Source organism: Hippoglossus hippoglossus, chromosome 3 (assembly GCF_009819705.1).
Source record: "Hippoglossus hippoglossus isolate fHipHip1 chromosome 3, fHipHip1.pri, whole genome shotgun sequence".
Classification (NCBI taxonomy): Eukaryota; Metazoa; Chordata; class Actinopteri; order Pleuronectiformes; family Pleuronectidae; genus Hippoglossus; species Hippoglossus hippoglossus.
Window position 1 is genome coordinate 12,470,218 of NC_047153.1, and position 25,994 is coordinate 12,496,211.

The 25,994-nt window shown below is 40.2% G+C and overlaps 2 protein-coding genes across 3 annotated transcripts; one reads left to right on the forward strand and one right to left on the reverse strand.

Moving 5' to 3' along the window:
• The first annotated feature begins 6,191 nt into the window (after positions 1 to 6,191).
• caprin1a (cell cycle associated protein 1a) lies at positions 6,192 to 14,143 on the forward strand. Of its 2 annotated transcripts, XM_034577801.1 has the most exons (17): positions 6,211 to 6,370; positions 7,444 to 7,578; positions 7,885 to 7,947; positions 8,215 to 8,301; positions 8,554 to 8,795; positions 8,974 to 9,056; positions 9,911 to 10,066; positions 10,153 to 10,205; positions 10,315 to 10,398; positions 10,513 to 10,674; positions 11,100 to 11,208; positions 11,754 to 11,815; positions 12,135 to 12,266; positions 12,528 to 12,687; positions 13,034 to 13,222; positions 13,302 to 13,408; positions 13,535 to 14,143. In XM_034577801.1, exons 2-17 carry the CDS (start codon positions 7,444 to 7,446, stop codon positions 13,619 to 13,621), a joined length of 1,911 nt encoding a protein of 636 aa, XP_034433692.1. In that variant the 5' UTR covers positions 6,211 to 6,370; the 3' UTR covers positions 13,622 to 14,143. The 2 variants fall into 2 exon arrangements, with proteins under 2 accessions (XP_034433696.1, XP_034433692.1); XM_034577805.1 differs by lacking the exon at positions 12,135 to 12,266 and having other exon boundaries at positions 6,192 to 6,370; positions 13,535 to 14,142.
• A 256-nt stretch (positions 14,144 to 14,399) lies between these two features.
• nucb2a (nucleobindin 2a) lies at positions 14,400 to 21,660 on the reverse strand. The gene is made up of 13 exons (XM_034577815.1): positions 21,525 to 21,660; positions 21,038 to 21,172; positions 19,331 to 19,438; positions 18,935 to 19,067; positions 18,690 to 18,793; positions 18,416 to 18,601; positions 17,958 to 18,048; positions 17,791 to 17,849; positions 17,620 to 17,712; positions 17,209 to 17,298; positions 16,915 to 17,085; positions 16,454 to 16,514; positions 14,400 to 16,360 (listed from the first exon to the last, which is right to left on the reverse strand). Exons 1-13 carry the CDS (start codon positions 21,627 to 21,629, stop codon positions 16,140 to 16,142), a joined length of 1,557 nt encoding a protein of 518 aa, XP_034433706.1. The 5' UTR covers positions 21,630 to 21,660; the 3' UTR covers positions 14,400 to 16,139.
• Positions 21,661 to 25,994: the final 4,334 nt, after the last annotated feature.

The window sequence follows — 25,994 nt, forward strand, 5'->3', positions numbered from 1 at the left end:
AACACAAAACAGTTGAAGATTAAACACCAATTCATTAATTTAACAATTTATGAACTTATTTATAAACATTTATTTATATAAACATTGTAGATACTGGTGGATACGGACAAATCCTGACATTCCTTTGCAGATCAACATGGCAGAAGTGTAGCAAAAATCATGTGTAAACCAACAGCTAATTGTTCTAAGTCGTAAATGATGACGGCCTGTATTTCCAACTCTTAGTCCAAAACACTTTCAGCATTTTCAGCCACTAATATCTATGTGCACATTTGTTGATTATTCTACACAATCACAGATCTACGTATGCATTTGCAAACTTCAGTTGCAAATCTCATTACAAATTTACAGATTCTCAATACACATTTGCAGATTCCTGTACGCATTTGTAAATCTGATTACACACAAATTGAGATAAAGTTACACAACCCTCCACACACACACACAAATAATATTGCTACAATATAGGCTTCATATTTTTCCTCCTTTAATCTTAAAGCCTGGGACGTAAACTCAGGCTATGAGACCATGTTGTGCCACAGTGATTAAATAAGTGGAGATGTGTTGATTGAAATGTTTCAACAAGCCTCTTTTCTGTACATGCAATTTAGCTCGAGTACAGTTTGTATAGTGATGACAACACACACGTGTAAATACACAAATGCATAAATATGCAGCAACACATAACATACAGTATACAGTGACTGGTATATCAATGTGAAAAACACATGATCTCCTGTGACTGAAATGGAGACTTGCTGTGGAGCTGTGGATGACTAACCCCGGCCACCAGTGTATTCGCTGTGCTTCTGGCACTCTTCTTACGGGGGTGTCACCCTTTGCGTGGCAGTGTGTGTTTGTTTGGGATGGAGTCTGAAGGTACTGGTTCCTCTGCATGAATCCGCAGACTGTGACAGATGCCTGGTGCATAATGTCAGTAGCCTGTCTTTCCTTAAAAACTCTTCAGGCTCAATCTAGACTCTGACCTCAGATCGTCCACAGAGCACCTGCCACATCAGCCCTTCATCACTGTCACGACGCCCACTCACTCTCTCACTCACTGGCTCTGAAGCTGCTGAGTGAGTTATGAAGCTGGACAGAATTGTACACAGCACTCCGACAGCAATGAGACAGCCAGGGATGGGTGGGAATGACAAAAACACAGCCTCATGCTATTCCCATCATTTGAAATAGCAATCAAAGCTGATCTAATTTAGCCAGTCTGTATAATTGAGGTCTTAAGGGAAATGCTGACAGGGTCCAGATACTCTCTCCTTCTGTGCAAACGTCTCACCAGAAGCACAGGGAATTCTGGGATATGGGGGGGGGGGCATGACACAGAGTTTCGTTGAGGATGCAAACCAGACGTCAGCCGCCTGTGTGTCCCGATGTTGCATGAATACTTATAGGAAACAAGCATGCATAACATCAGAGCTCTGTCCACACTCGTTTAAAACAGTCGCACATTTGTCATTATCCAGGTCTGCACTTGTCTGTTTAAGCTCTGACTTGACATGTCACGTATGTGTATTACATTTCTCATTTAGGTTCTGTGTTTCCAAGCCAGTCATGTGGGCTTTTTCTGCATTGGTCCTTCCATGGTTCGCATATAGACAATGGATCTAAGTGGGAGCTATTTAAGGACAATAAATCAAAGCTTTTAGTCTAAAGTTGTGCATCTGTATCTTTAAGTAACTCAAGATTTGATAAACTGTATTTTTGCTGTGGCAACACAAACAACAGGATGCATTGAAGGACATTTTTGTGACCAGTCACAGTTGGTGGTTGATACCATCTTCACGGTCGGGCTGCATCCGAGTATGATTCTAGTTTGTCTCGCTTGGATGAAGCATTATTATCTCCACATCTCCTTTGTTTTGGTATTTCAGCGGGGATAGATTTCACGTGAGGTAACAGTGGAAGTCTGAAACTCTTCCATAACTTTGAAATACACAAATGGACAGTGGAGGTTATTTGGCCCCGAGCTTAGCAATAGATTTTCATCCAAGCTGATCTGAATCCGAACGCAGAGCAAACATGACACATTCCATTTGCTTTTCAGAAAAATGGGTTGAGTTTGAACAAAAACCACAGAATGTTTCAAAGCAGCGTGCAGACGTATATTTCAGCCCAAATTATCTCTTGTCATCTGTGATGAGGATTCACTCAAATCTCAAATCTGCCTGTTTGACTGTGTGTAGCTTCTGGGTGATTTTTTAAAATTCTGAATTGACATGTATAAGTTCTGATGACATCTTTATTTAATCCTTATCCTACTATAAATGACCCTACTTGCAAAATGTAAATTAGGAATTTTAAGCACTTTTTTATATATCAATAGTTCAGTCTCAGAAAATTAGTTGATAAATATGAATTAACAATCATGTAGCTTGAAGTGAATAGCTGCTTTAACTAAGTCCATGAGTGACAGGTGCCAGTCTGAATCTAGTTTCAGACAAGGTCAAAACAATAGGAACCTCTGTTGGTGTTTCATCCCTGAGCCGACTTCTCGTGATGCCTTCGTGGACCAGGCTCCGTAGGACAGAGGAGCCAGGTCTACTTTGGTTTCATGCCGTCAGATAACATCAGTTTGTGTGTTGGATTCCTGTGACTGAGCAGACCAGGTCTTTGATGCCCCAGCACTAAGGTTTGGGCTTCAAGAGCCCACACCAGTCACGCAACCCAGGACAGGGAGTCAAAGCTCTTAGTTTACTTTATTCCATTCCTCACAGTGAGATCAGACCATTTAACCAAACAACAACCTCAACTCTACTTTGTGCATATTCAATGTTTATGTATTATAATATGGGGGAAAAGATTAGTTTTTAAGTGAGAAAACTTTTCACTTATACTGATGGTTGGGATAAAGTAGTAAGATTATTCTTTTAATTGGTTTAATAACTGCTCAAATATAAGTGCTTTAAATGTATCATTGTTTTTTAACTGAGATGTTTTGTGTGTTATTTGCAAACACAAATGCAGGGCAGGAAAAAAAAATTGTATTTGTACCTGACATGTGACAAAAGCTGATAAGCACTGGAACTTGAAAAAACGTCCAACAGTGTTCCACGTGTCAGAGGAGGCATTTACACCCTAAGTGAAAGCACAAAATGTTTTGCCATGAAATGTACTTACTATTTTTGAACTGTGTTTTTTAAGCAAAGCAGATGTTCTGTATTGAAGCTCTGTGTTATCACTTTATCTGTTACATGAGTCATGTCATGATATCGTTGATTCAATAACTTCTGTGGTGACTTCTGATACAAATCAAGAACTTGTGATGAAGAAGAAACCAACACATGAAAAACAAGTACAAAGCAAAAACAACTGGAACTGGAAAATACACACTCTTCCAGTTTCATACATTCAAATATTTGTAATTTTTCATGTTCAAAATACAAATAAAAGTAAGTTTCTCTTCCGGCTGTAATAACAATATGATAATATTCAACAAAACATGTGACACACTAGCTGTGGACAATAAACAATGGCCAACTATATAGGAAAATACCAACATCCCCAAGTGCATCAATATGGTCTTGTAAATGCTCTCCATTGAGGAAACAATGCATTTGGTTTTCAAATGCAACTGCACTGGAGAGACCAATCATCACGGTTTGTCTCAAAGGTCGGCACCGTAAACAAATCTCCCCCTTGAGCCTCATTCCAAAATCAAACCTCAATCGCATGAATCCCAAACTGCATGATGATGAATAAAATTCTCTGGTCGTAATAATGATAATGACGGTAGTTACGTGGAGATGCTCGTAATCTGTCTGTAACACATGTGGGCCATGAATTATTAATGTTGCCCAGTTAATTGAAGGGAGGCTGTGTGTGGAAAAAGCCCCTCACCACCAAAGAAAAAGTCTGGAAACAACCAAGATCCTGGTTTCACTTCTGTGTTTCTGGTGAAGTTTCACAAAACTAAATACAATTTGAGATAATGGTGGAGAAAGGATAAATAAGAATGTAAATAAAAGGTCGGGAAAATGTGCAACGATGCACAGTATGAAAGAGAGAGTAGAAAGAGACTCCCTGTGCTTTGCCTGGCCTGCACTACAAGTGGTCTGGGACCGACGTGTTTGTAGGGCTCTTGTGGTTTTTCAGCCAATAAATCCTCTGCACATATTTAATCCGTTCAGATGTGCTGCAGGAGAGGAGCACTGAGGGATGTACACCCATTACTCAGCAGCCCACATCAGAGAGAGGAGCTAGGGGTCCGTGCACCCCCCACCTCACCAGTTACTGTACAGGCATACCTGGCATGGATCGGAAAAACAGGCACAGGGATCATAAAGGAGGTGTGAAAAGTTAGCGTGAAAGTTCATTGAGAAGTTCTGAGGCTCTGAAGGTTTAATAATGCTGATCTCATGTGCTGTTATTTTTACCATGCGATGCAAAGCGTGAGAGATATGAACTTTGACTTTTTGATCTCTTGAAAGATAAATATGCTTCGTAATTCTCTGTTACACGACCAAATAATGAATAAACCCATCATTAGAGTTATAAAAACAAGGCAGAGGCCAAAAGATTGATTATGCTGTGAAATGTCTAAATGTGAATGTTTGGTAGTTGCACATGGCTGTTGATCTAAAAACAGCTTATCTTAGTATTAGGTTTTGACATTTGTGTTGATCAAGACATGAGGAATAAACCAGCGCCTGTACTGTTAGTATCAATGTGTACTGGATTGTTTTTTGGCTTGGTGATATTTATGTAATACAACATTACAGTCATTCTGTTACACAACCTAAAAATCCGGAGAAACTCTTGATTTGTCCTTTTTTCTGCCTCCTAAACTAATCTATCCGTGCACATCACCACCGTGTTGATTCATGGTGCCCGAAAGCCACAGAAAAAGCCGAGAGAATACAATTAGAAATTTCAGCAGCATCCCAGTGAACACACATTAGAGGACTATCTGAGACAGCAGCTTATTTGGCTTGGTTTGGTTTTTGACATTATTTTTTGATACCATCAAAATGCAGATGGGACACTTGCGCCACCTTCTGTTCAAGTTTTGCTATTGCGTAGTGTAGTTTTTTTCAGTCATATACTGTATAATCATCCTCAATTTATGGCATCCTGAGATTTTACTTTCCACACTTGTGGTTTGTATTGGCTCAGAGATCAAGGATAGATCATGGGCTTTGAGACTAAAGGATCATTTGTCCTTCAAACATTAAATAAAATGTTAAATATAAAAAAAAAATTCTGAATAGATTTTTTTGTTGGGTGAGGAGTATATAATGATGAGCACAGCATTTCAATCTTCAATATAGGGCTATACAACACAAAGAGCTGCAGATGAGGCACAACGAAAACTCACAAAACAACAACAAATAATCTATAAACAAACAAATATGAATATCATGTACAGCAGTATAGTCACAACCAGTTGAGTTTACAACATATACTGTATGTACCACCCTAAATAAAATGATGCCATCCTACAAGATGTGGTCTCCCATTATTAAGAATATGCATTCAAAACAAAATTAATTACTTAAAGGTTCAGTGTGTAAGATTTAGGTGAAAGGGATCTAGTGGCAGAAATTGAATACAAATCTTTGTGATGTTTTCACCAGTGTGTTTCATCTAAATTGTATGAATTGCTGTTTTCTTTACCTTGGAATTTGCCCTTTATATTTAAATACTTTATATTTACATCAGGAGCTGGTCCTCTCTACGGAGGCCACCATGTTTTTTTTTTACAGTCGTCCCAACTGGACAAACTAAACATCTTTTGAGTTTTTATGACAATTTGGGCAGCCACAGGTTCTCTGTCATGTTTGAAAGGGAAGGCTGAGGTGAGGGGGGACTCAGCTGCAACATGCAAATTCTCCTCTAGATGTCACTAAATTCTACACACTGAACCTTTAAAGAAAATGAAAGATGTTTCAGTCAGATAAAGGACTGTATATATATATATATATATATATATATAATACACAGGGTTTTATACACATATACCGTCTATGAGATGGCCTACACCTCCTGTCATAACATCTACACCTCACATCTGGAATCATATCCTGATTCCTGCTGAACATCTGTATCTAAAACAAAATCCATCAAAAGGTGAAAAAATTAATGTTGCGACACCGTCAACTTGTCGTGTAACAACAGAATGACGTCACCTGTCTGGGTTTTTCTTTCTGGAGATGTAGGTGTTTTACTGTCAGGCAGCGCTGAGGTTCGCAGAGACGCGGGGGGGTCCTTGTAGCCGCAGCAGCTAGTTCGGCCGGTGTGAGCCTGAGCATCCTTCCAGAAAGAGCCCGGAGGAGCTAACAGACTCGGACTGCGCTCGCTCAGCTCCCCTTCAATCTGCCCGCACACAAGCTCTCTGAAGACAAAGAGTATAAAGGTAGGAGTCTCACGCCATCTCCGGCCAATGGCGGCTGGACAAAACCGTCTTTAATCATGTTTTGCTGGCCCCCCGAGCGAGTTGTCGCAGCGTCCCGTCGAGCTCTTTGTTTTTAACGGCTGAAAACGTTGGGCGAAGACTCGACTCGTACATCAACCAATAACCCCCCCCCAGAATTACACGTTTTAATCGGTTTAGCTTGAAGTGACCTGCGGGTTGGGTCCGGGCTTTAGCCGCATAACGTTACCGAGCACGCTAGCTTCCCATGCTAACAATAGGATGGGGGAGATTAGGAGCAGTGTTCCTCGCCTACTGAGCGGATCTGGTGTAGCTAGCTAACGTTAACCCCGCACCAGTCCAACACTGCGAACCACGACGGGTTTATTTCGTAATGTTGAACCTGACGGGATGTGGGTTGCTCGTGTAATGTTAGCATCCCTCAACGTGAGATTAGCCGGTGTCTTCTAATGGGCTACGGGTTTTTTTTAACTTTGATTAGCAGGCCTGCGTTTTAACTTGTGATAACTTCCAGACTAATTTAGTTCCTGAACACAATTACACACGTGTGATTCCCCATGATTCACCATAATCGGTTTTATGCGTTCTTAGCCAAAATAGACGACGGCCTGATTTGCTGGATCATATATGTTTCACTTTCTCTGGCCCAGCCTCATTTGACTGTCATTGTCCCAACGTTAACCCCAGATGACACGAAGGTAATAAAAGCTGTCTGCACCATGGAAGGTTTTCTAACGTTACTTAAAGCGAATCATCTTGGGTAACGCGTGTAGCCTCAGCTGACTTGTACTTGAGAGCCAATCAAATAATATAATTTCAACTAATCTATATATGTAGCAATATTAAACATCCACTCAAGATCCTTGTGCAAAATGCCCCTATCTCCTACATCAGCTGAAGTAAATCCAAGAAACTACACCCAATGTACCTTTTGTACAACTATTGTGTTTTTCCATATAAAGTATCAACTTTCTACACTGCGTTGCATAACCCAACTGGGTCAGCCCCCGAGGTGTTGGTTCAGAATTAATCTGTTTCACCTCTTCTCCCCATAGATGCCTTCAGCTATGGTTGGCAACAGTGCTGTCCAGTCTGTCACTCCAGACCTGGGAAATGGAAGTCAGTCTGAGGCCATGAAGCAGGTTCTTGGTGTGATGGACAAGAAGGTTCGCAACATGGAGAAGAAAAAGGTATTTGTAGTTCTGTCACGATTAAATATATTTGTTTTGTGTAGCCCTAAGCTGGTTGTGTTTTGTTGTGAATATATTGCAGTTATCATAATGATATGACATAATTATCCCTTTTAATGATTTGGCGCAACACACATTAGAAAAATCTATTTGGAATGTCAGAGGAGAAATGTGAGGTTTTGAGCATATCGACCAACAGCCTCATCAGAAATAGTCTCTTTCATGCAAGCATGTGATTTTTCTGTTGATGTATAATTTATTTCAACTTAAATTCTGTATTTCATGTTTTTTTTTTTATTCTTACAGTCCAAACTTGATGACTACCAGGCAAAGAAGAATAAAGGAGAAAGCCTGAATCAAGATCAGTTGGTAAGAAAAGACAAACTGCAGTTGGTACACAATTCAGTTTTTATTGCCGTCTGCGGAAATATTAACTCAACAAATCTTATACACTTATACACAACATTTCTTGACCATCAATACAAATGCTTTTTTGGTTTTTCTTTTAATTTATCAGAATCTAATCAGTGTTCTCATATTTTCTGCAAAACAGTGCAGCCTTATCTATTACTGCACCCTTTTATATCATTTCTATAATGGTACATCTGAATTTCTTTTTTCCCGGTATACCTGAAGGACGCCTTGACGAAGTACCAAGAGATCACCTACAATCTTGAGTTTGCTCGAGAATTGCAGAAAAACTTCATGTCATTGGGCCAAGAGGTGAGACCTTAGTTGTTTTAAGTCTCATATGCTGGTGATTGGTTCAAACCTTGTCATCACTAATTTTGATGGTTTTCTCTGTATGATGCATCTCTTTAGTGACATTTAGTCACAACGGCAGTGGTAGCAAATGTCTTCTCAGTCTCCAGTAACGTAAAATCTATAATGAGATCTCAGCCATTGTATTTCATTGATTTGTTAGGGACTCGTGAAATAAAATGCACCAAAACATGCGTGACTTTGTGTGTTCAGATTCAAAAGGCAGTGAAAAAGACTGCAAGACGGGAACAGCTCCAACGAGAGGAGATGGAGCAGCGGCGGCTGAAGACGGTTTTGGAGCTTCAGTTTTTACTGGACCAGTTGGGAGATGACAGCGTCAGACAGGACCTTAAACGACCTGATGCCACTGGTTCCCCTCTGCTCACTGATGCTGACCTCACCTCCCTTGATGAGTTTTACAAGCTGGTGGGACCTGATAGGAACTATGACGTCAGGTAAGAGGGGGCCTGTGATTTCCAGTACCACAAATATGAAAGTGTGCTTTATTATCACTAATTAAATATGTCGTGTAAATGATTGTTGTAATAGCTGCATTTATACCTCCTCATCAAGTAAGAATATTAAAACAGAGGATCAGTAGCTTATTACCAAACTGTGTTACCCTGTGTGCAGGTTGACTGACCAATATGAAGAAGCCTCAATACACTTGTGGGAACTGCTTGAGGGCCATGACAAGGCTGTGGCAGGGACCACATGTGAGTATTATGATGCATTTTTATCCTCCGCCACACATACACAATTAATTAATGATACAATCACTGTTGAAAGTATTCAGTAAGCTTTTTGTATGTTATACTTTATTGGAAATTAATAAAATTACCATTTTCACCATCAATCTCCACACATTAACCCATAATGACGAAGTGAAAATATGTTTTCTGACATTTCTGCACTTGTATTAAAGATCTAATACCTTTTTAATATAAACAGTATTCAGCCCCTTTAGAAGCAGTCACAGCTTTCAAGTCTCATCAGATGGTTGTTTGTGAACTGTCATCTTCAGTGATCTTCATGTTCGATCGGGTTTAAGTTCGGGCTTTAGATTGGCCACTCAAGGACAATCAGAAATGTGTCCAATAGTCATTATAGCTTAGTTTTGACTGTATGATTTGGGTTGTTGTCGTGCCGACGCCCCAGTCTCATGTCATATGCAGTCTAGAGCAGGTTTTCCTGAAGGACCTCTCTGCGTGTAGCTGCCACCACCATAAAAATGTCCCTGGGGGGGTGCTGCTGTGTGAGTTGATGAGCAGTGGCTGATGTTGCTTGCTCTCAAAATTCCCTTAAATGCTCTGGCTGTAATGTGCCTCATCTCAAAGTGGCTTCCATCTACTCATTCTCTACCATTAAGACCTGATTGATGGCGTGCTGCTGATATGGATATTTTCACTTTGTCATTGAGGGTTATTAAATGTAAGTTGTTAGCAAAAGTTTTTTTTCCATAGAAACTCTGGGCTCTGAATTATTTTTGTCCGGCTATTTTCTCAAGGAACTGTATGTATCGATCAATGAGACATTCCTTTGTTTTCTAACTTGTCACTCTTTATTCCAGATAAGTCACTGAAGGACATTCTGGACAAAGTGCTGCTCAGTGGTTACTTTGACCGAGCCCAAACTCATCAGAATGGGACGTGTGAGCAGGAAGAGGAACAAGAGGAGCAGACCGTGGTGGCTGAGTCCAACGCTGGGGAGCAGCTATCAGAACCTGGTAACTAAGAACCCACTCACAGATGTGTGTGTGTGTGCATTATTTCTTTAAGAAAACTGAATTCTCATTTGCCTTTTTTTCTCCAGAAGGAACAGCGAGTGAAAAATACACCCCCCCAATTAAAGTGGAAACCACAGAGGTGAGATTTCTATGAGAATTGCTTCAACTTTGTATTATAAATCACACAAATGAGATTTCTTCCTCTTTTTGCTGTTTTTCATTTACAGTTTGTTGTCTTGTGTTTATAGTTCGTAAACAGACAGTTCATTCCAGAAGCTTCGTACAGTAATACAGACAAAGAACAAGTGGAGGAGTGGACAGTGGAGGCTCAGGTATGCTGCTGAGCTGCATCACAACAGTGTTACCATGTCAACATAATGCCACTGTGCTATGTTTCAACAACATTACTCTGATTTGCCTCTCATATGTATCTGTGTGTTGAATAGATGGTAAATTCCCTCCAGCACCAGTCCCCTGCCCAGCTGACTCCAGAACCAGCTGTTACTATGAACTGTGACACCCCCCCTCCGACCGCTGACCCAGTGGTCAGAAAGCAGGTAGTGCAAGACCTCATGGCCCAGATGCAAGGAACCTACAACTTCATGCAGGTGAAATAGTCGAGCTACATACTGACGTGTCCAGCTTATTGATTGATGTAGTTCAATATTTGTCTGCTTTCTCATGGAGACGAAGTTAAAGCACACAGGGAGCTACAGAAAAGGAATCTGTAGAGCAAGCATGGAACTAGTTTTTTATCGGAACATACTTGAGTAAAAATAATCCCCTTTTGTGGAGCACTTTACGAAAATACATGACTGTCACATGGAAACAAGTGTGCCCACCAATAAGGTAGAAAGAAAATATAAAGAGATTTAACAAATGATACTGACTCAGCCTTATTTTCTCAGCTGATTTATTGAAAGCCTCGAGTAGGGCAAATGCCTGCTGATGTAGGATGTGGGACTCACTTTGTTACATCACTGTCTCTAAATCTGATCCATGACTCAACAATGTATTTCCCTTTTTATCCCAGGAATCAGTGTTAGAGTTTGACGGCCAGGCTCTGGACCCAGCCATTGTGTCTGCTCAGCCCATGAAGCCTGTGCCGACTGCGGACCTGCAGCAGATGAGCTGCCCTTCACGTCAGTGCCAGTTCATTTTACTTTAACTCTGAACATAATCTATTGAGAAGTGTCTGCTCACTGTTTTTGGTATGTGGATTTATGGTCGGGTCTTTTGACATTCGCCCGTCTGGACACCATCCCAATGGATTTGAAACGAAGCCATTAAGATGTGATTGAAGAGAAAACTTCCAGCTTTAATTCAAAATAAATCTTCAAGTCAGTTAATTGACCTCAACCATACTGAAGACAAGTTACAGACCCACAAAGAAGCAGCAACTGGAGGCGCCTGTAGAATTCATTTCTCCACGGCCTCTCAGTGACAATATGTAAAATGGTTTTAATTCCTTAACTGTTTTTAATCAAACCTCAATTAAAGCTGAAAGTCTGAACTTATATTACATCTGCATGGTGTCTTTTCAAATCCATTTTGGTGGTGCACAGGGTCCAAATTATATAAATCTAAACAGTGTCCACATCCTTTGGACCCAACTGTATTTTCCTTCAAGTGTAATACACAGAGTAGTTTCTAAAGTCTTAATAATTTCTTATTTTCTTTCAAACAGCCCTTTCAGAGTCCAGACTTCCTCAAACAAGTGTAGTGCCGGGACCACAGGAATCCTCACAAGTAAGTGGAAGCTCAGCAAGAAGGAAGCAGTTGGTGAGATTTTGATGTGTTGTAAAGAGCGGTGCATCCTTTTATTAACTAGAGAAGTACAGGTCATTGTCTTTGTGGGCTGTATTTTAAGAGTGCTGCTACATGGATTTACCGTGATGCTCTTCAACATATCATGATCTCATCTACTTTGTATTACAGGGACTTTACAGGGATATAAAATGGTAATACGGTAGAAGGGGGGAACAATCTACGATCCCTTCTTTCACATTGACCTCTCCACAATCCTTGTTTCCTCGCCATCCCTGTTTCCTCCTTCCTCCCACCTCAGGCCTCGATGTCTCTTTCGTCCGAGCAGTCCCCCGCCCCATGTTCCCTGTCCTCTGCCTTCCCACCTGTCTCCAAGCCCACACACACTGGAGGCATCAATGTCAACGCAGCGCCCTTCCAGTCAGTGCAAGCGGTATGCGTTCTATCTGGATCCAGTGAATATGTTTGGACTTTTTACCCTCAGTCAAAAACATTCTGGTTCTGTACGTGTATGTACGAGATAAATTGGCTCATTAGCTGCAGCAAAACACTGGATAACAATTGCTGCAGCAATACGAATATTGCCCTTATTTCCCAACCTGAAATAAATCCTTTCTTTCCAGATGCTCTACTGGGACTGTGATATATTTTGTTTTGACAGATTGAAATACAGAAACCTTTTCTTCTTCCTCAGGTATTTAATATGAATGCACCTGTACCTCCAGCCACTGAAGGCCAAGCAGACCCCCTGAAGCAGCCCAGTCAGTTCCCTGGTGGCTATGGACAGGGTTTCAGCAGCCAGCCAGAGAGTACTGTCAACCAGCCGGACATCCCACAGGACACATTACAGTCAGGTGAGGCTACAGATTCAGCTAGTTGCATGTACACTTGAACAGGCTTCAGATATAGTTTATCACCTCTACAGTCAGCAGACGACATTAAAAAGTATAGGGAGGATAAATAAACATGCTTTTTAATGTTTAGGATTCTAGAGGAAATAACATGTTTTCTATCTTGCATAAACAGAATTGTTTGCACCAGTTAAAATATTTGTTGGTGTTTACGGAGGCTTTTTTTCTCCTTTCTGAAAGACTAAATCCCTTTCATGACAGTAAATTTGAATGAAGCAAGTGAAGATTTTTCAGGTTGAATGTTATTTTTAATTTTAAATGAAAATTTCTCTCGTTTGCTGCTGTGCAGTTGTTGGTGGGTTCCAGCCCCAAGAACCAGTCATGCCTCCAGCAGGAGCTCATGAAGAATCTACTCCAGGTGCAGGGTTTGGACAGTCGGGACAGTCCTTCTACAACAGCCGGGCCGCGCCCAGGTCCGGACCCAGGAATGCTCGAGGCGTGATGAATGGATACCGGGGCTCCTCTAATGGATTTAGAGGTACAAGCATCAAACTGTGTTATACAATTATACAGCTGTAGTGTTTGGTTTATTTTATTGACACTATACATAATTTCAGGGGGATATGAAGGCTACCGCCCTCCTTTCTCAAATGCTCCCAGCAGCGGTTATGGTCAAACCCAATTTAACACATCTCGGGACTATTCTAATAGCACCTACCAGCGGGTAAGACTTCTTTAATTATTCACTACATCATGTACAAAATATCTTATGTGTTATCCAGTTAATACTCTTTACTATTTTTGAATTTGTAAGATGGCTATTGATAGTAAATACTGTTGTTTCTTCAAGGAGGGATATCAGCAAGGCTACAAACGGGGAGCCGCCCAAGGAGCTCGAGGTTTGTCTCGAGGTACCGCTCAAGCGATGAGGTCCTAAAGGATTCTAAGGACCATCAAGTTGCGCCACGTTGAACATTCAGGATTTTTGAATGTGTTCGCCCCTGTTCACTTTTCTAACAATGTTTTATTTCTCATTGGTAATCTTATTTTTTTAACTCCTGGCCTACTACTATCTGAGTCAGTCTGCTTCGGTCTGTCTAGATCCTCTTAATGTTTTAACACAAAATGCTGAACTTCACCACATGTAGGATTATCAGCATGTCTGTGTGTTGTAAAACAACAAATAGATATTCCTGTAAACTTGAAAGATTTCATTAATTTATTTTTTGTACAAAATAAATGCAAAAAATACCCTGCCACTGTCGATCTAATTCCATGCGGTTGATTTTCTTCTGCCCAGTGTTGCCAGTCACTCTTTCCTTTTGATCTAATACGTCTCATGAAGGCATTCGATGTTTTGGTTGTTTTTTTTTTAACCCCAGTCACCTCTTACGCCATCACCTCTTTGTATGCTGATGTTATTCATTGAGACTGTTTCAATAAAGTTGTGTTCTATTATTTTCTGCTATATTAATTCTGAACACTTTCACATGTCACATTGGATTGGTTCAGTTTGGTCTTATTGAGGTCCTTCAAACCTGTGACATCAAGACAAGTCTTTGTGTTACATTCAGTTTGTTCATTCTCACATGTGGCGTGTAGCCTACAAACAGGCACAAAGTACATGCCATTTATAATGAATCACTATAAATAAACAAGGTAATGACAAATCACAAAATAATTATATGTTGTCAAACTGAAGATTTCTTGTCTAAGTGTATTCCATCGTACTGTTAAAGTTTAATACATCATTCACCAGGTGATCAATCTGAAAGATAACTGTTTTATTATGTTGAAGGGAGGTGTACAGTACCATCACGACTTTAATCCAGCAGAAAGTAATTGGAAATACCACCTGTACATATTGTGCAAATCATGACGCAGTATTATTGCCACTGCTCGGCACGCAGAAAACAAAAGTATTCCATGTCAAAACTTAGTATAAAGTAAACCACAGTAAGGCAGAGCTGTTTGACTGGATGCAAAAAAAGTGGCATTAAGTTAACACACGTCCGCCATGGACACAGTCTGCCAGCGAGAAGGAACCACAACACTACACGAGAAGAAGAGGCAGCAAGTACATCAAACTGGTTTATCAGAAAATCTGCAGTTTGTTATTCAAACTAGGATCAAGTCAGACAAGTTGACACTGGTCATTCACAACATTAAAATAAGTTACTGGTTTTAATGTGCATACACACTGAGTATGTATAAAGTAATTTCAAAAACTTTCATGATAGACTGACCTAAACAGGTTAAAATTCTGCTGCATTTTGTATGTGTCACTGGTAAAAATCCTCACCCTTTTTCTAATAAACTTTCAATCAGCTGAAATAATCAAAAATACTCTGTCTATATTCTAACTGATAAAAGAGCTGAACATCAAAACAGTTTCATTAAGCAAATTAGAAGTAATGATCCATTTTGATCAGATCATAAACATGACACACACATCCATGTATGAACAAGCCAAAATCAAAATGCCCAGAACGTGAAAGAGAACAAATTAAATTTTTCAGAGGTTCAACAGTTCTTTCTGTATAAGAAGGTTGTTTCACAAATTATTGGTAGAACCAAGCTGTAACTGACTGCTTTATTTAATCATCTGCAGCACTAAGTATTTAGGGGAAAATGTTAGTTATTTGTAGCTGTAGTGTGGCCCAAAAATTTCCTGTTTTGAAAAGTCTTTTAAAAGATTTCTCCAGTTGAAAGGACTGGGAGAACTGGATTCATATTTTTCGACAAAGACCCGACTGAAGCCTTGTAGATTATAAAATCATACTCAGCCTATTTATCCTAACCTTTATCTTTCAGGTAAAATTGTTTCTGTTATGGCATCAGATTGCTGTAAACTCGTTAAAATCGTAATAGTGCCTCTTCTTCCAGGTCTAATGCAATGATAGAAAATCTTAAACTCAAATAACTAAAATGTCTGAAAAAGTCCAGTGGAACACTTCACCACAAGCCACACGTGTAAATGAATCTCTTTCTAAAAGGTTTGGGGATGTTTCTATGAAGTCAAGTCAGAAAACAAGAGTCACAATGAGGACATTTGAGAAGCTCTTGCAACAAAACCATCAGGTAGTGGAGCCAGTGGCATTTTGAGGTTCTGTAGTTTGAACAGCCGACAGCAGGTCGACTAAGTTCAACAAAAATATACTTTTTGATTGATTGCATTACCAAACATTCTGGATCATTTCTGATGTCATCAAACACAACTAAGAGAGCACATTTTAAGATGCATGTCCTTGGTTGGTCATTATGAATCCAAAGATTACAGTTATTATCAAACACTGGTGTCATTCAACAGGGATTCCGCTTGTGCTGCTTTCTTTCATCTCGAGTTCGCTCCAGACTCCGAAGTCATACTGGTGAAACTCGGGAGGGTTCTTCTCCTCTGCACGCTAGAGTGGAGATGCTGCAAAAGTCTGGTGTTGCAAGTTCTGATAAAGCTGTTACGGCAGGGTATGTTGGCTTTGTGCAGCTTCCTGGTGGCCTGGCGGCAGATCCTGGCGAGTCTGGGGGAGACCGTGCTGACCCAGGTCTTGAATTTGTTGTGCGTGGTGTTCCTGAGCTGCATCTTGATCTGCAGGCGGATGCTCTTGTGGTTGACCCTCTTGTTCAGGATGCAACTGATCGTCAACCGGATACATCTCTGGAATAGCATTTCCTTCAACTGGAGCAAAGACACAGTTTTACATTGTCAGAGCTCAGCCTGTAAAATCTAAAAACTATCTAACAAACATGAAATAGTGCAATAAACACTTACCATGAACCTCTGGAGGGGGTTCTACTTTCTGTGATTTCAACCGTTCCATGTGCTCTACTGCCTGTAACAGAGAAGTTTCACATCAGGTTTTGTTATATACAGTGCAGTGGATAGTCACATTTTAATAACTTGAATAAAAATCTAACCTAGTTGAGGAAAATTAATTTTTAGAAAATATCACTTTTCCAGACATGACAAGACTCCAGAAAATGTCCGGACACAATTTCCCCAACATTTTGTGTGCCTCTCACATGGAGTCAGACACGTTCACAGGTGCATGGCTCCCGTACTTGTGTGAAAACAGCTTTAATTCCACCTACAAAGATTCAATCTGGTGTCTTGATAGAACATGAAAAATCACAAACCTCTAACATTTGGTTTGGACAGTTTCCTCATTCTTGGTTAAAGTAACCTCCTGTGGTGACCCTTGTCATTTCAGGTAACAGTGAGTGCCTGTTTACCTGCTGCAGCTCTATTTTCTGTGCGTTGAGCTGCTCCTGTTGTTTCTCCAGCTCTTCTCTCTGTTTCCGGAGGTCGACAGCCTTCAGGTTCAGGTCCTGTTCCTGCTGAGCAAGATGATCCTCAAACTCCCTCATCTCTTCGTCTGTGTACGCCTGGTTCTGCTCCAGGGTCTGAGCAACACCAAGCAGAGGGGGAAACATTCATTATAGCCATAAATGTTTTAAGAAAAGGTTAAAATTTCTCTGAAACAATGTCAACATGATAAAGTTTAAAATATTGAGTGTATATCTCACCTCCCAGCTATCAGGCTCCAAGAATTCCTTTTTCTTTGTTGCAACCAGGAACTCCTCTAAAGAGACCAGCCTGTCTTTGTCCGAATCCACCTATTAGGGAGTTAAGAGGAGAGATTGTTAGCATAGATTATATATATTCAAGTTTATTATTATTCATTGGCAGAGTCAAAACAACAAATAACAGATGGAAGTCTCTATTAATATGAAGATTTAAAGCCAGCTGTTTATTTGCTGTTTCTCTATGTTTCACCACTGTGCACATATGAAAAGATGATCATGAAGTTCCAGTTGACGATAAACATAATGCATCAATATTTCATTAAATGCATTTCTTAAAATAACGGTTACCCGACAAACAGAAAAGTAGCATTATTAAACGAAGTTGTGAAAAACTGTTGTGTCTTACTGTACCTCGTTCATAACATGTTCTCTCATACGCAGCCTCTCTTCCTCCATCTCTATCATGTCATCTTCTTCGTTGGTGGGGTCGTAGATTTTTTCCAACTAAAATAACAAAGACCAACAGTCAGTGCAAAGATGGTTCACTGAAACATGACACATTTTCACATGCCGCAGATTTACCTCTTTGGTGAACAATGCTTCCAGCTCCTGTTCATCAAAGTATCCGTCTCCATTGGCATCTGCATTATAGAGAAAGACACAGGTCAACACATGATTTGCTGTTTTATCTGAAGACACATAATATCTATCAAAGTCTTAAACAGTTAACAGGTTAAAGAAAGTTTTACCATGCAGTTTGAAAAAGGTCTTAGGGTCGAAATCTTCAGGGTCCAAGCCGTCAGCATCCTCCCACACCTCCTTCAGTTGATTCTGGCTGCCCTGTAACATGTAAACTTAATAATTAGAATTCCCGGTAGATTAAATAAAAACACAACCACTTTTAAACATTAAGGTCGATTGTTTACATGTCAATATTAGAATGCATAGAACTGCACAAGGGCTTGCTAGGGTTCGAGTAACATAAGTTTTATCATCAGAGGGTATGCTCATTCCTCTGTGCGGAAACCCGTGTACCCACTGATTTGCTGTGTCAACTACATGACAAGGACACCAACTGCACGTGGTCCACACCAAGACTCAAAGCGGACCAGAGAAAAGCACAATAATAACTACACATCCGTGGTGTCCGCAGATATCTGTGTCCCCGTCCTCAAGGGAGGATAATTCATGCTTCAGTCAGACTCACCGGGTGGTTGACTTTAGGGTGGTCTGCGTGCTTCTTCTTCATATCCTCATAGTGCTCCTCCTCTTTCGTTCTTTCTTCCTCGTCCAGTGTTTTCAGGTGTTCCCGTCTGTCGTGCTCTTTCATCATTTCATACTGCTTGAACTCCTCGTGTCTTTCCTTGTCGTAGTTCTCCAGATCATTGGTTGCCTTTATGCATTAGGCAAATGACAAATTAAAATCAGATCAACAGTTTATGTCGTGCAATTAATCTGTATTTTCATGTTGGAAACCTTACCGATTTGATGAGTCGATCTAAGTCATCCACTTCAAATGTATGTGGGTTCATGTGGTTCAAGTACTCAAACTGTTTCAGCAGAGCCTGGTGATCCACTGCGATGTCTATTCAGGGAGAAAGTGGTTAGATAATGAAAAAACAAGAGATTTAGCATTTTCCATTTAATTTATTTACTGTTTAAGTTGTAGTATCTTATTTTGAATTTGAATCAAAAGGTAATATACATTTTTTTTTACGCAACATACCATTCCCTCCTTCTATGTCCTGCTTGGCCTTGATCAGGGTTCGCAGTCGGCTTACCTCCTGCCTCTTCAGTTCATCCAGTTTTGTCCTGACATGATGGCTGACAAAGTCCAGCTCTTTAGCAAGCTTTCCTTGCTGTTTTGTCAAAGGAGTGATGCAAAGATGCGTTATTTACAGTGTGAAATTACATTTATTGCTAAATAATCATGAAAATCGAATGGAAGATTGGTGTCGTTTCTCAAACAAAATCCACGATTTTATGCAGATTTATCACGTTCAAGGACAACTGAAAGTTTATACTTTACTGTTCAGAATAATGAGTCATTTTACAGTTTACTCGTGGCTGATAAAAATTTTGCACCATGTTAATAAGACGAAAGAAAAGAAACTGCAGATACCTTGATGTCTTCCATGTCTGTATTGTGGAGCTTTTCTCTGAAGTGCTGATCTTTCTCGAGAAAATCAATGACTTCCCGGAGGTAGCGGTCATAGTGAAGTCCAGTGTCCTATGAAATGTAAGAAAATGAGACAGAACACATACTGGGTAATTCTATGATGATGATCCCTTTTTGATTGTTATTGTTTAATATGTTAACATAGTATCATTAGCTCTTCAGTAAGAATATTTTGGTTTCTAATGCAACATGTCTGCTGACCAACATAAAAGATCTTGTTTCTAGTTAAATGTAGAAATTCCTCCAAACTGCATTCCTGCCTTCTGCTGCCATATTATTCTGCAGCTGTTCTGTGCTGACTCTAGGGTTGAAGTTGCATTTTAGCCTCTAGACAGACTCTACATGGCATCTGTTTGAGACGTTGAGTCACTGTGCCAATATTTAACAGGAACAAAGCCTTGCACAGAAATCAGACTCTAATCTGTGCAGTCACACAGCTAAAACATCTGGAGCTGTTGTACTGATGACGGAATGGATTTGACGGATAATACGTTTTGTGTGGATAGACTGATTCAATTTAAATGAGATGCTTTTACAAAACTCGTTTACTTTCTTAAGGGCAGGTAAAAGAAAAACATGGCATAAATGCAGAGTATCAGGGCTGCAACTCACAAGTAATTCCTACTGACTAATTTGTAAAAATGTATTTGTGATTCAATCTATAAATTAGGGCTGGTCGATAAAATAAATATCAAACATGATCGCAATATAATTTGAATCAATTTGCAATATAACAAAAGTCCAATAAATATCTCTGTATAAAGCTTATACATGGTGTAAACACAGTGAGCAGGTATAACACACGACAGATCTACCTCAGATTGATAAAATGTTTGTCGTTCTCTGCTCAGAATTAAAAACTCCGACCTTCGCTCAGGAGCAAAAATTAGTCTTTAAACTTAAAAGAAAGAATAATTTGTCATTTACCATAATAATTATCGATGTTGAATAATGTGAACATTTTATCTTGATACAATTTTTGGCCATGTCGTAAAAAGTAAATGTCCAAAAAGCATTACAAGCTCATTAAAAAGGGAAATGAGCTTTTACAAGTTAACAAAGCCTGCTTAACTCCATCAATGTTCCCCATCTCTCTGACCTCCAACTCCCCAAAATTATCATATTGATGTATATCTATAGATAGAGATCTATCTCTATCTATAGAGATGATTACCAATGCCAGGTAAATATTCTGCTGTGAAGCCACCGAACTAACTGCTCTTCACACTAATACTACACGTGTGTTGTTGCTGGGTCACGACTGCTGTCCTGGCTCCTAAATGGTGGAATGAGCTCCCCATGGACATCCGGACAGCAGAAAGTTTACACATCTTCCGCCGCAAACTAAAAACACACCTCTTCCGAGTATACCTTGAATAAAATGTTAAACTAACAATTTAGTAGCACTTAAATGGCACTTACTTATAGCACTTTGTAGTTTTGCTTTTTTCAAGAAATTGTACTTTCTTGATTCTTGTTGTTCTGGGTTTGTACCCTCGTGGTTGAATGCACTTATTGTAAGTCGCTTTGGATAAAAGCGTCAGCTAAATGAAATGTAATGTAATGTAATGGATCACTACTGACCATGGGTGTAACACTAAAGATCAGGTATTAGGCTCCATGGAGATGAGTCATGTTGTGTCCTCTCACCACACTGGCTGGAGGCTCCTCAGGTTTGGTCTCTGGCTCTTTGACTTTGGTCTTATCCATGCTGATGGGCACTGCCCCCGAACCCAGGAGCTGGAGCAGCAGCAGAGCCCAGCTGCTGAGAAGGAGCCCACACATCTGGAAACGAGAACAATTGTCATCACAGCAAATGTTTATCACAGCGAGATTAATATTATTAAATAGTATTTGATGCTGAACGGTCCCACAGACAAACAATGAAACTCAGTCTACAGCAGCACATTCAAATAACCTGTTTAACCTGCTTAGTTTGCACATTAGTGGCCAAGGAGCTAATAATATCCAGAGGAAGCTTTAGCTGTGACACATTTAGCCAATGAAGCTTGTTGGCTAGTGCAGCTTGTTACGTATCTAACGTTACGTTGTCAGGCTCAGCAGCGAAGCTCATGTCCACGTTAAGTCGACAGCGTCACAGAGAAGCAGAATAAACGCGTGTCACTGAAATACTGACTTTATTATGAATCCTGGACGTCATCTGTTCCGCTTGAGTCCCGTCGGCAGCTAGCTCGCTCAAAGCCGACCGTGCTAGCAGTGCGAGCGGAAGTGTCGGCCTCATTGGTCGCTGGAGCCGTCAGTCAAACGGAGCAGCAAGTTGCGTTGCAGCGTATCGTACGTGGCGGCATGACGGCGTAGTAGGTGGGCGGGCCCTCCGTGTTTCTGGTCGAATCCGCGGCTGCTATTGGACAGAAGAGACGTCCGCATGTCAGGTGGAGAAGAGGCGTTTAAAGGGAGAGGGCTCTGTAATGGATCCGATCAAAACAATCATGCTATCTGATCAAATGTGTCTTTTTATCAGCTAAGTGTTTCCCTCTATTCTTCCTCACTCATTGTTTTGACTGACCACAGACCGTATATAAAGATGGATGACATTACCGCTCCTCAAAAGTGAAGCCAAAGTGTCTCCATCACCACCTGGTGGCAGCCTGCAGTACAGGTCATAAATCCCACCCCTATGGTAAACTACTCAAGTAAAAATGCACAAAAGTACCATCAGTAAAATGCATATTCTCAAGAGTAAAAATACATTTGCGCCCATGGCTGGATTAACCCTGTCGGCCAGGTCCTGGATAAGGATTTGTTGTCGGCTCCCTATCGACCCCCAACTCTACTCTGCAGTTTCATTATTTCCCCAGGCACCAAAAAACCAACTAGTACTGTAGAGCTGACATTGTTAATTAATTAATCAAATGGATAACTAGCAGAAAATTGATGGGCGCAATAATTGTAATTGATTGATCATTTGAGTATTTTTAAGTAAATCTTTACTGACTCCAGCCTCTTAAATGAGAAGTTAACATTGTTGGGGCACTTTATTTTCCACTATTTTCACATTTTATAAACCAAACAATGAATTGATTGAGTTATTTTACCTAAAACAACAGCTTCAAAAGCATGATGGTGCACTAACTTGAAACAGTGAGACTGGTGCCTCTTTAATTCCCACTCTGCACCCTGAACACCTGTTGTAGCACCATGTAACTAATGAGTGGGTACGTGCTGTGACTCCAGACGGTTGCCGCCTTTGTCTGGTTGATAATCCAGCATCAAGTGACTCCCATGAATTTTGTAATTTATTATAATATTGAATCAGGCCCATAATTACTATCGCATTTATATGTTGCTGCTGGTTGTGATGGACAAAATGTAAAGATTATATGGTGATTTAATCAATAACAATGCAACATATTTTATAAGATGATTCAAGGTTTTGTTTGTAAAATATTTATCTACAGAGTAGCATATAGCCTGCAGTAGAATTAAAGTATGAAGTAGCATGAAATTAAATCAAAATACTGAAGCACAAGTACCTCAAAATTGCACCAAAGTATATTTGAGGAAATCTGCGCTGCCTGGCTCATTTAGCTCAACAAGACATTTCAAGGTCATGAGGGTATCTTCTGTCTTACATCATTTCTTCTTCGATCAGTACTTTCTGTAATAAAAGTAAAAGGGTGTAAAAATGCAGGATGTCAACTCCCCAAACTGCAGTTTTAGTTCCATCTCAGTTTTACTTGACTCAGGAAGCAGCAGTGTGTGATTAATGGGTCCACGTCCACCTCTCACCCCGTCTCTGCTCACCGGCCTCATGGGGAGATCTTACATGGAACCTTGCGGCTGTACTCACAGTTAATCAAACTCCTCTTCATCATCATACAGGCTGATGAAAACAGGATTATCTGTCTTAGTCATTTGGTCAAACTTTTTTGGGTAAAATGTATTGACAACACTACACTGGGGATCCATTCTTCCCATGTGATGTAGTTGGTAATTGTATATTATTTTAGTTTCAGTCTTGATCTTTTGTTTAAATCTTATTGTCTTCCCTGTGACTGAAGTACTGTGTGAATAAGCAACTTGGTTATTTGTAAAACAGCAGCTTTACTTATATGCAACTGATGATCTTCCCCACTTGTACAAATAGAGACACAGGTGATTTGGGCTGCCTACAACGGGCAACACTTCCATTGTAGATGATCTTCAACTATGTTAAGTGCAGAATCACGTGCTGAGCTCTCATCTCTCCAGCAGGGAGCGCTGCTGTGATGTGTTGGCTGAGTTCATTATTGCCGTCTGTTCTACTTCACACTCTGTTTAACAGGTCAAATATGCCCAGCACAGGAGTTAATGAGTACATGGATAAATAGAAACTACAATAATTATTACAAACAAATAAGTGATTGTGGTAATATACACTGAAAAGGACAGAATCCTAAATCAAATATAATTCAAGAGAAAATATGTAAACTGTGTTCATATTAGATGCTGTTATACCAGCAGCCATTTGGTGCAGCTTGTATAAAGAGATAAATGTGTCGCCTGTGAGTTGTAAAAACATTGGCTTTCTACTGGAAATGTAAGTGCTAAAGGGAAAATAAAAAGTAGTTTTTATGAGCTTTTTTATAAGCAGGCACAACAAGACAATGAATATCATCTTAATATGCATCAATTGGCTTATGATACATATTACATCCCTGCTCTGTAGATGTCAGTTCAATAATTCAATGGAAGGAGATTCATCATTGTCTCAGGTCATAAACATGGAAACTGAAAGAAAGCTGGGTGGGATCAGCACTTCTGTTTAATCAGCAACTATATGATGATTAAACGCTCTACAAATGAGGAGGCCACAGTCTAAATACAATGTGCGTTAGGTATTTTAATTCAGGCTCTTTAAGAAACCGGTTCACACTCATTTATATACGTTACTCTGCTGAGACTGAAGTGAGAATTTAAAAGAAAAAGCATTTCAGTAAAGATGTAATTGATCATGAGATAATCTTTATTACATTTTCTTCTCTTCCCCCTCTGTAAGCTGTGCTTCAGCAGGAGGAGTCTCTCTCTGAGGAGAAGACAATAACATTGAGTCACCTTGCTGCATTGTGAACCTCTGGCAGCCGAGAGGCAGGAGGAGAGCAGCAGCAGCAGCAGCAGCAGCAGCAGCAGCAGCAGCAGCAGCAGCAGCAGCAGCAGCAGCAGCAGAGACCGTACTGCAGAGCTTCACTGGACTGCGCATAAAATATGTGTGTATTCATCTGTATAAATTAGTATGTATAAGAGGATGGGTATGTTGTGGGGATGATAATAAATCATAGCAAGGTCAAATAACAGCAATTGAGTCGGGATACCAGATGATTACACTGCAGTATTTATGGTGCTCCAGCTACACTGTGCTTCATTTTGCAGACTGGTTGAGGAGAAAACAAGTTCATCCTGCACCACATATCACCAAACTTAAAGTGTTAGTGTGACAATTGATTAACCCAGGTTGTATTTATGCCTGTTGCAGAGATCGATCAATCCGTGCTTGACCTTACAACACAGGTAGCACCTTGTCGTCTTTAAATCTGTTGCAATCGCCTGCTGCTCATGATTCACTCTCTATTCCTTCAAAATAAAATACAGATGTGGGTGTAGTTACAGGGAAATCCAACATACTTAACAAGTGTCAGGTTTTGTGCCAGCACTAGCAACTAGAATGGATGCTGGTGGAAGGTTTTTAACTGGGATTGGATCAGGTGTAGATCCAAGATTCAAAACTTATCATCCAGTAATGCAGGCATCAATGGATTCTGCCCATTCTCTGACTACTGTGTCCTTTATGAAGACATGTGCATTTCTTTTGTTATATGTTTAGTTCTTCGCATTTATTCCTTAATTTGTCACTCTTCTGTAGACCTATCATACTTGATGATTCCTTTCTTGTGTCCTTTATGAAGAAAAAGTTGCATGCATGGTTAGAAACATAAACTTGAGCAGAGGAAATCCATTTCTTCTTTGACTTTTCTGTCAAGCAGATAAGACGTTAAAAGATTTACCACAAAGGGGTTTCTGCACAACAGCTGTACGATAATGGATTTTGAGAGGAAGTGTTTTATCTCTCACTATCTTTGAAGAACAGTGCCTTGAACCACGAGAGAATGTTTCAATGAAGCTCCCCAGAATGGAAATCACAGATCAAATATTTATAACAGATGTTTGCTGCTCCCTGCCAACTGACACAGCTTTTTACTTTCACAAAGGTAATTCTGTAAGCTGCACCTCGTAGGAAACACAAGAGGAATCTCTTCCTGGCTGTGTTGGGATAACTTTTGTTCTCACACAGTTAAAGCACATAAAGTTATATGGACGTAATCATAATAATGGTAATTATGTAAGGGTGCGTGATACGATGACGTCAAACCTTCCTGCTTCTCTTTTGGTGTTTGATGCTCAGCAAAATAAAAACTCCTGTGCCACCACTACTGTGACTTTGAATGTTTCCTGTCCTCACACAGCCCGCGTGAAATTTATGGGCAGCATTGGTAAATTGGGCAGGTCTGTTTGATGCCGTGTAAGCATTATTGTAACCTGTCACGGACGGGGAGGCTCTCTGTCCTCAGTGTGACTGCAGTGAAGGTGACGTGAGCCTGATAGACTGCAC

Coding starts and splice junctions, on each gene's coding strand:
- caprin1a (XM_034577801.1), top strand. CDS start 7,444: ATGCCTTCAGCTATGGTTGGCAACAGTGCTGTCCAGTCTGTCACTCCA. Junction 7,579..7,884: donor GCAACATGGAGAAGAAAAAG/GTATTTGTAGTT, acceptor TTATTCTTACAG/TCCAAACTTGATGACTACCA. Junction 8,796..8,973: donor GATAGGAACTATGACGTCAG/GTAAGAGGGGGC, acceptor CCCTGTGTGCAG/GTTGACTGACCAATATGAAG.
- nucb2a (XM_034577815.1), bottom strand. CDS start 21,629: ATGAGGCCGACACTTCCGCTCGCACTGCTAGCACGGTCGGCTTTGAGC. Junction 17,850..17,957: donor GACCTTTTTCAAACTGCATG/GTAAAACTTTCT, acceptor TCTATAATGCAG/ATGCCAATGGAGACGGATAC. Junction 16,361..16,453: donor ACCCCCTCCAGAGGTTCATG/GTAAGTGTTTAT, acceptor TCTTTGCTCCAG/TTGAAGGAAATGCTATTCCA.